Source organism: Zingiber officinale, chromosome 2A, assembly GCF_018446385.1.
Source record: "Zingiber officinale cultivar Zhangliang chromosome 2A, Zo_v1.1, whole genome shotgun sequence".
NCBI classification, from domain to species: domain Eukaryota; kingdom Viridiplantae; phylum Streptophyta; class Magnoliopsida; order Zingiberales; family Zingiberaceae; genus Zingiber; species Zingiber officinale.
In genome coordinates this window covers 167,678,264-167,688,013 of record NC_055988.1, presented here as the reverse complement: position 1 = coordinate 167,688,013, position 9,750 = coordinate 167,678,264, and the positions used below count along the sequence as shown (strand labels likewise).

At 34.7% G+C, this 9,750-nt stretch overlaps 1 protein-coding gene across 1 annotated transcript; it reads right to left on the bottom strand.

The window, feature by feature from the left end:
• Window positions 1-156: 156 nt before the first annotated feature.
• LOC122040255 (ribosome biogenesis protein NOP53-like) lies at window positions 157-2,797 on the bottom strand. Its single transcript, XM_042599587.1, has 6 exons — window positions 2,533-2,797; window positions 1,538-1,710; window positions 1,412-1,457; window positions 1,293-1,318; window positions 404-484; window positions 157-307 (listed from the first exon to the last, which is right to left on the bottom strand). The coding sequence occupies exons 1-6, from the start codon at window positions 2,672-2,674 to the stop codon at window positions 173-175; spliced, it is 603 nt and encodes a 200-aa protein (XP_042455521.1). The 5' UTR covers window positions 2,675-2,797; the 3' UTR covers window positions 157-172.
• Window positions 2,798-9,750: the final 6,953 nt, after the last annotated feature.

The following is a 9,750-nucleotide window of genomic DNA, read 5'->3' as shown; positions in this document are numbered from 1 at the left end:
ATCATTATCAAATGCCATCAATTACTGGTTTATGATTATGTTTATGAGTATGTAATTCATCTATTAAAGTGCAACCAAAAATGCACAAGGGTTCATCAAAGAAGCAGCTTTTTTTTTTTTGCTAAAAATCAAATATCTTCAACAAGAAACAACTTTTGTATAATATGAACAATTAAGAGAGATTTGTCATGCTCACATCTTCATCTGCAATTGCTTCACCTGGAACTGTTTTTGGTACAGCTTGAGGACCCAATTCTTTTCTGTAAATTTTCTGCATCTCACTGACAACAGCTAGAGAAAATGAATCCTATATAAACAGTAGGACAGAACACAAAAGTGAGATTCTAATAGGGAGAATTGGAATAACACCAAACCAATAGTGCATAACGATTTGAATATTTACTTGATGAGCCTCAAATGAAGGATTAAATGAACAACCCAGTGGTTCCACTTCGACAGCTTGAATGATAGATGACTTCTGTTTCTGCGAGAACAAATATGGGAAGAAATTTAAAAAAAAAATAAATTAAAATCAAGTGGTTGAGAAATGAGAAACATCTATTCTTATTCAGGAAGGAACAAACAATTAAAAGGAAAATCCCTAGTCTGATGTTAAGAAAAAATGGCATAATATGATCCAACAACATCATAAATAAATAATCCATATTGTCAATGAAAGCAGAAAAATGTTAATCATATGTTTATGCCTATATGGTACATTATGAAAATTGATTAGCTCAAACAATTTTGTGGATTTTTTCTCACACTCAAGATATTTTAATTCAATTCACATAACAGTTTGAAATAATCAAAAAGATTAATTTGGCTCTCTATACATTATCTTAAATGGGCTTTCTATGTTAGCCGGTAAATGCTATAGCAGCTATTAAGCATTTTGGATAGGCCCATATTATGCAAAAAAAAAAAAAAATGATCATATAAAATTTAGTGGCATTAATATTTGTCCTACTAAATGATATCAACAACACAATACTACTTTCCATCACAATTTACATTCACAATGGGGAAGCAAATGCTCATTTCAAATATTAATGGTTCAACTAATGGAATGATCAAGATAGCAGTCGTGATACATTATCATGTCTTGTGCTGGACCAGAGATAAAATCAAATAGACAAATAGAAAATTCAAGTCCCTTAAATTTACCAAACTTTTCTTGGGATCCATTACAAGACTACGAATTTCAGAAACAAATAACTATCAGAGACACTTTCACATGAGTATCAATGGCTTGTTACCAAACATTGATTGTCAAATAAACAAAAACTCACCTTTTTAGGCATGTCAGTTGCTTGACCTGAAAGATTTAGAGAGAATTTATGATGTTGAATTCAACTTTTAGAACTTAGTGATACAATAGACCAAATGAGAAGTAGAGAAGTCGGAGAACCTTCATTATTCCATATGTCAGTTAGAGTGGAAGTTATATCATCTACCTGAGGACATAAACAGTATAGGAGATGCATATCATAAACTTTTATATATAAAAAAAGAACACTTAAGAGAGATTGTACACCTGTGAAGATTTGTCAGTCTCTATTATTTGTGTGTTCACTTGTTTCTTTTTCCGCTTTGATTTTTTTGAAGAAGACGATGGAACAGCTTGGACAAAAGGATTTTTCTGAAGCAAGCTATCATAATGGAGAACTTTTTTCTTGTGTTTCTCAATTTTTCTTTTCACAGGAATTTCTGCATCAGTCAATAACAATCAATAGACCACGATAACATGGTATTCTACCTACTTAAGTTACTAAAAGAACTACCCAAACAAATGCAACTACTGATTGCAGGGAACCAATTGAATTCACTAAATAGCATGGTCATGTACCATATGTGGCCAAGCTACCACTAAATTGGAATGAGAATTTCACATGGAACATAGAGAGAGAGAGAGAGCAACATTCAAGGGTTGCTTTCCAAGTTGTTTCAAATATTAATATTAGTTTAGTTAGATACAGTAAAACCTAATCATCATCTGATATACCTGATTGGATCTTCACAATAAAAAGGATGCTAAGTAATGTGTAAACCCTGTTTGGTACCGTAGGTGAAAACAACCATGACCAGTAAAATGTCAAATACTTGAGTTTGGCAGGTGAAAAACAGGTCATGGGTTTTTATTTCTCCGTGTAGTTACAACACTGGGGATCAATCACTCGGTTTAGGTAGAATTGGACAATTTCTCATTATCCAAAAAAACGAACAAGCTATCCTATGGTGTCCACCTATTTAAATCAAAAGTAAGACCATTCAGATCCACAAATAGCCCAATTCTAAAAGCGATCCGCATGACAGAACCACGTTCTTTTTCTAAATGATTATCATGTCCTACAGCTCCATTACAGCCCACATTCTTAAGTTCCTCTTCATAGAAAAATTGATTATTGATCGATCAAGGAATCGTCAATTCCATGACCAGCGCCGTCACAGCGTAAAAAGGGAGAAACAAAAGCATGAGTACTGAGCAGGATTTAGCCTAACAAAAAAAAGGAAGAAGTAGAGGGCACTTACTGTCAGTGGATTTCGTCTCGGAAGCCTTGCCGGTGAAGGCGTCCCTGATGGACTCGTCGAAGTAATCGTCGATGTGGTTGGTGGTGATATCGGTCCTCCATGCCTTCTTCCCCTTCCGCGATCCCTTCGCCGTCTTCCCCATTCCCTTCTTCGGCAACCTCTGCTACCAAATCAGAGGAAATAAGAGGGAGGGAAACGAACGAAGATGGGAGAATGCATCTGCGAGTAACCACAGCTGCGGCGTGACCTAGTGTTTGGATTTATAAGAGATTTTTATATTTGTTCAATGTATAAAAGGTTAATTAAATAAAGATATTTAAATGACTCATTAAATTTACTAAACACTTATTATTATTAAAAACCATTAATTATTTATTAATAAATTTTTTTATCATATATATATATATTTTAACAGTAGAGTAGATTGATACCAATTTTTTTTTTTTTAACAGTAGAGTAGATTAACAGTAAATAAAAATAACTTGACAGTAAACAGTAATAGTTAACAATAAATAGTAAAAAGAAAAATACAGTAATATGAAGTGCAGAAATAAAGTAAGTAGAGTAGATTAACAGTAAATAAAAATAACTTGACAGTAAACAGTAATAGTTAACAGTAAATAGTAAAAGAAAAATACAGTAATATGAAGTGCAGAAATAAAGTAGATAGTCACAATACCATGATGGTATGGTTAAATATATTGACTTTTAAAATTTTTACTTTTTTTTTTTTTTTACTAAACTGCTAAACTGCTTTCTTTTCTTGTTTGTTTTCCAGGGAGCCTCACCTGTTCAGGACCTCACCTTTCAATCAGTGCCCCGGCTTATGCGTAAGATTTTGGGTTGCTACCCTTCTTACTTAGCCCGCACAGGTCTTATATGATTTTGGTTATTCCTGATACAGTTACTGTTCACCGGTCGGTTACTAAGACAAGGACTGAGGAGAAGAACCAAGACAAGAGAGACAGAATGTTTTTAAACTTGGAGTCTCATTATAAAACAAGCATAGATTTATATAATGGAGAAATTTTACAGGGGATTACACTCAACAAAATAATAATTACATAGTTTTTACATACTGAGACCAAAATTTTTAACAGACATTACATACTGAGATATAACATACTGAAAATTAACATATTTTACATACTTACAGGGAGAAAAGAAGGATTTCGAAAGAGAGCTGGAAAGGGAGTTGCAAGAGCTTGAGGAGGTAAAGAGTGAGAGAGGGTTGTGCTTCTGGGAATACCTTGGGAGGCAGAGGAAGATGGCCTTTTATAGGCATGAGTAGAGGGATGTCTTCGGGAGGAAGGAAAACATTTGCTTAGGAGAGAAGGAAAGCATCTTGGAAAGTAAGACAGGTGGAAGGAAGGTGTTTGTTTAGGATGAAAGGAAGGCATTTTTAAAAGAGACAGGTGGAAAGTAGTATTGGTTTTAGTGGAGACATTGGTGAGTGGTGGTACTGTTTAGTAGTGGTGATACTGTTGAGTACGGTGGTTGTCATTCTTGGCTGTCCATCATATAGCTGTTGAGTAGTGGAGGCGCTGTTGAGTAAGGTGGTTGTCATTCTTAGCTGTCCATCATATTATCAATGTTGTCTTCTCCGGTTGAGTCTAAAGATGGTGCTTGTGAGCTGGAAGCTTGATTTGGTGCTCTGTGTCTGGCTAAGGCAGCTCGATAGGCTCTAGCTGAAAGGGCAGAACTTGCTAACCTCTTGTTACTCATTCTCTCGGTCTTCTTCTGATAATGTTGAAACATGGTAGTATGTTGTGTAGTAAAGTGAAAAGGGAAAAATCTGGTACCCATATCTTTTGGCCAATAAATCTTTTCAGTAAATGATTCGCCAACCAGGAGATAGGTATCAGGATCTTCAAGTCTGTCCCAGCCCCAATGTGTCCCTTGGACTAAAGCTCTCCAGTGTTTCAGTTGGTCTAAAAAGGAGGGAGGAACTTCCCAATCACAGTCTGGGTCTGTAGGATAGTCATGTAACTCGGCTTGGTAGTCGCCAACTTCATTTACGTCAATTTTTACTAAATGTCGGGCTGACTCTATCTTGAGATCCAGCCACTCTGGTGGAGTACTATCAAATGTGCATACTACAAACGTTTCTTCTTCTTCCAAAGCAGTAGAAATAACATTATCAAGTTTCTTTGGGAAATCTTTAACTGAATCTGAGTCATGAATCCATAATTTATGTAAGAGGCCGTAATCAAGAAGAGTAAAAGGGGTAATTTGTCTCCCTTTGTAAGCCGTAGTAATGTAAGATTCATAATCCATGTTAGCTCTTCTGAAGGCATAGAGAAGCTGACATTGATATCCATATTTATCTGATTCTATGCAAGGTGATCCTTTCTTCTGGCATTTAAGTTTTGGGCTGAACTCAGCTTCATATACAATAGTCATTCCTTCAGGAGGTGTTTTGTGAAAAGCTTTTAGGGCTTCACATAATTCTATAAACGTTTGTAAAGTAGATTTTTCAGCCAGACTACGAACATAAGTATGAATATCCTCAGGAATAGTATTTGGGAAACCTGCCAGGCGTATCTCAGATGCTCTTTGTAAAGCTGTAGCCTTATTTTGTTCTTTAAGTTGAGCCAAAGTTAGGTAATCTGGTCTAATAGGAGTATTGGTATGTTCTGTTGAAGGTTCTGCCAGGTTATTCTCTGGAGTATGTTGCACAACTTGAGCATAAGTAAAAGTATTCGTATCAGGGCTAGTAGCTTGTATTGGTGTTGTTTGCAGAATTGTACTCACAAAGAAATGTGGTCCTAGATGGGCTCTGGCTGCTGTAAAAGCCTCATCAAGTGAATAGTAGCCTTTAAAGTATGGATGTTCTAGGTTTTGAATGGCTAAATTGGTTTCTTCCCATGTAGAGTATACCCCTGCCTGGGGTCCTGAAAAGACCACGTAACAGGAAAATTTCTTTCCTGCTGGTTTCTGGATAGTGGTAAGAAAGTAATTGGAAAGAGCATTTATTACTGTAATTTTATGTCCAGAGCTTCCTGGAAGTGTAGGGATATGCCAAATATTGTCAATAAGACAATTTTGGATGTGGTCAAGTCTGTCTCTGCCAACAAAGCGAAAATGATCTTCTGGTTGTGTGAAAAGTTGTAAATCTTGAGTGCCAAAACGCATGGTTTTGGTAGAAAAAGTACGAACTTTTCTTGGTCTATCCATCCTGTAAGGATTAAAAATGTCAATGTAACAATCTTGATAATGTATCTGCTAAAGAATTATTAACCCCTTTAATATGTTCCCATTGTATCTTAAGTCCTTTATTGATTATGGTATCTGTAAATTTTAACCAACGCTTTGTACTGAGGCCTTTTCCAACTGTTTTAGTTTGTTGACCGTATTTGACTATGGCTTCATAGTCTGTTCTAATAAGGATTTCTGGTTTGTTACAAATAAATAGTCTAAAAGCTTCTAAGCAGTAAATAACAGCTAAAATTTCATAATCTAATGATGTTAAGTGTCCTTTTTCATGGTATTTTCCAGAAGCATAACGACATAAAGCTTCGATGATTTAGGTTCATATTTGGAATTTTTGCGATATAAGATACCACCCCAACCAGTCTCGCAACCATCTATTTCAATAATTAAATAATCTGAGTCAAGAGGTAAAGTTAACTTAGGGATAGTTTTAACCAGTTGTTTGATTTGCTGAACTAAAGCAATATCTTGTTGGTTAAAATGTTTTTGTCCTGTCAAAGATGTCTTATTGTATAATGGTCCACTAATTTTTCCTATATCTTTTAGATAGGGTCTTGCATAATTTAGCAGACCTAGAAAAGCTCTTAAAGTTTTAGTGTCTTCCATTTTGTCTGGAAAGGCCAAAATCTTGGCTGAAATATGAGGTTGTAAAGTGATTTGTCCTTGACCTATTTCAGCCCCTAAGAATTCAACATGTGTAACAGCTAGTTTCATTTTCTTTCTTGAAATAATCAAACCATGTTTTTCAAATAAATTGAAGATTGTATGTAAATGAGCATAGTGTTCTTGTTTAGTTTTGGAAAAAACTGAAATATCGTCTATGTAGACACAGGTGAAGTGAGCAACATTTCTAAAAATATCATCCATTTTTCGTTGAAATATTTGAGGAGCTGTTTTAAGACCAAAAGGCATAACAAGCCACTCAAAGTGGCCTTCAGGACAGGAAAAAGCTGTCCATTCTATTGAGTCTGGGTGCATCCGTACCTGCCAGAATCCTGATTTCAAATCGAACTTTGAGTACCATTTAGAATGTTGAATTTTATTCAGAAGTTGGTCTTTATCTGGTATTTTATAGCCATCTTCTTGGCAGTTATCATTTAGCCTTTTGTAATTAAATACCATTCGGGATTGTCCTCGTTTTTGTTCAGCTCCTTTATTTACTATACAAGCTGGGCTTCTATGTCTAGAGGTGGATCTTTGAATGGCTCCTAAGTGTAGTAATTGTTGAATATGTGTTTTGCATTCCTCAGTTTCCCAGTTTGTGTATCTTAAGTCTTGGGCCTTAATAGTTAGATCAGGGTTAATGATTGCTAATTTACAATAAATTTTATCTCTTTCCCAATATTTGGTTGGGTTGTCGCCAATAATCTCTAGTTTTTCTAGTCGAGATATAAGAGAGTCTATATCTGGCTGATGGGTGTTAATAGTTTGAAGTAATTGTTTAGGGAGAAGCAGATCATTAGGAATATCCCATGAGGAAAGATCATTTAGAGGGCTTGTCCAGCCAAGTAAGTCTAGTTTTCCTGATATTCAGAAAGGGCAAGGTCACAGGATGACATTTGTTTACATGTCCCTTTTATAGTACACTGGCAAGTATTGTCCTTAGACTGGGTTCGGGTTTCTGTTGAAGCTATTAAAGGCTTAACTACTGAGGGGTAGTCTGACACAATAGGTGCAACTATTGGATTAGAGAAAAATATAGCATAATCTTTTGTAAGTAAAAAGGCCCTGTCTGGTGATATGAGAAAATTTAGTCCTAGGATAAGGTGAATATTCTGATGTAGTAATGGTTTAACCCATAATTTGGAGAGAGTTTGGGGAGTACTATAGGTGCCACAGTTATTATAAAATTTTATATGTATGTTTGTGACAAATTGGGTACTAGTAAGTTGCTGGCCATCAAATTGTATACTAATTAAAGGTTGTGATGAAGTTTTAATTAAATTTTTAGGTAAAATAGACAAAAGTGTAGCCTCATCTATAGTTGAATTAGTGGCTCCACTATCTAAGAAAACTTGTAATGTAAATTCATGGCCATGTATATTTACTAAGCATTTTACCCTAACATCAAGGGTTTTATTTGTATTACAAATACTAGGGGTTTTTATAAAAACCATATCAGTGTTTGGTGACTCTGTTATTTGTAAACTTTTATCCTTGTTAGATGGTAACGACTCTTGTGATAATAGTTCTTCTATTTGGTTTGTTATTATATCCACATGAGTTTCTAGTTGGTTTATTCTGGTTTCTAATGTTGATACTCTTGTTTCTAAAAGGATATTTCTAGTACTACTTTTAGTGGGCTGTGTTATTGGTATTAGAACATTAAAATAACTCTGAAGACATAAATTGCAGGCCTGTTTCTTGCAGGTTATACAGGTACCTCTTTTATCAATAGCTGGATAATAACTACACAAATAGCAGGGTATATTATCAGTTCCAGTTTTTAATTTCCAATCATGTATACAATTGAAATCACCTAAGTTTGTATTTAGTTGTGTAAGCATTAAGTTGGTATCCATGATAGGAGAGTCATTCCATAATTCTGGTTCTAGGTTTATTGAATTGTTATCAAAGTCTGTGTAGTATGGGTGTTGTAGAAAGGAGTTTACTAAGCTATAGTCAGAAGAGGGGGGAATTTCTTTCATATCATCTATAGAAATAATAGAATAGATAGAAGATGTGTCTGATACATCTGATTGAATTTCTACTAAATCTAAATTTGTACAGGTAACTAATTTAGCTTCTCTAGTGTATAAGTTTTTCTTATTTGGGCAGGCAGATGACAAATGTCCTGGTTCATTACAAGCAAAACAAGTAATAGTATTAGCATATGTTTTCTTTGGTTTATATTTTCTGACATGTTTTTCTTTATTTAAATATGGTTTCTTTTCTCTGCTTTTCCTAACATAATCTGTTTTTCTTGGCCTGACATTTTTAGTTTTAGCAGGTTGTGTAGTTGCTTTAGTATTTCGATAATGCTTTTGTTTTTGTTTAGGTGTCATTGAACTATACTGTTGTGGGGTATATATTTGACTACAAAACCCATATTGCTGGTTTTTAAGTTATTTTTGAATATGGATGTAAGTACATTTTTCTTTTAATACAGAAATTATATGTTGTATACGTATTCCTATATTGTCATATTGTGGTGCTACTTTCATATCTGTCCAAGCCTTGTGTATTTCCTTTCCTAATTCTCCTGGAAGTTTACTAAATAGTCGTTCTCCTAATTCCGGATTACAATAATTTCCTGATACTGCTGTTAAGGCAAGAAAGTCATTGCAAAAAGGTTTAATCCAATTCCAATTAAAAAGTTGTAATTGTTCTAAATCTCTCATAGCCTCTTTTTGTCTAATATCTAATCCTGTATTAGCGTCTCTTGCTGTAAAAAGTCTGTGGATAGTATAACAAAAATTAAGTATGTTATTACCTTGTGAAGCAATCCTAGCTATTTCTTCAGGGTGAGTGGTTTTATAAGATTCCCATGCTGCTCTAGCTACATCACCTAAATAATTTTCTCCTACTCTAATCATGGCTTCACCAGATTCTATATCTAATTCATGTTTTGCCTGGTAGTCTCTTTTGACAGAGACTATCCATTGTTCTAAATAAGTGTCATACATTTGTGGGTCGTCACATTCTCCTATATTAAGTAAGACTGAATTCTTTCCAAAGTATGTAATTTCTGGTGGTCTTCTTTTCCCTATAGTTCTTAACAAAGGATTATTGTTGGTATAAGGGTGAATTTGTGTTCTTGGAGGATGCCCTTCTCCATAATCCATAGTTCTCATAGAACTTTCTGGGTATCTTACCTGTAAAGGTTGTGGTGTATTGGTAGCACTAGATTCTGCAGGATTCATTAAAGCAACGTTGGAAAAGTAGTCTTTCTTTTTAGCTATAATGTTATGGTCCTCATCAAAATATAACATCCAATCTTCTTCTAGCTTATGATGCAGTATGTCAAAAATTTCTAATTCTGTAAGATCTTCTTGTGTAAAATAA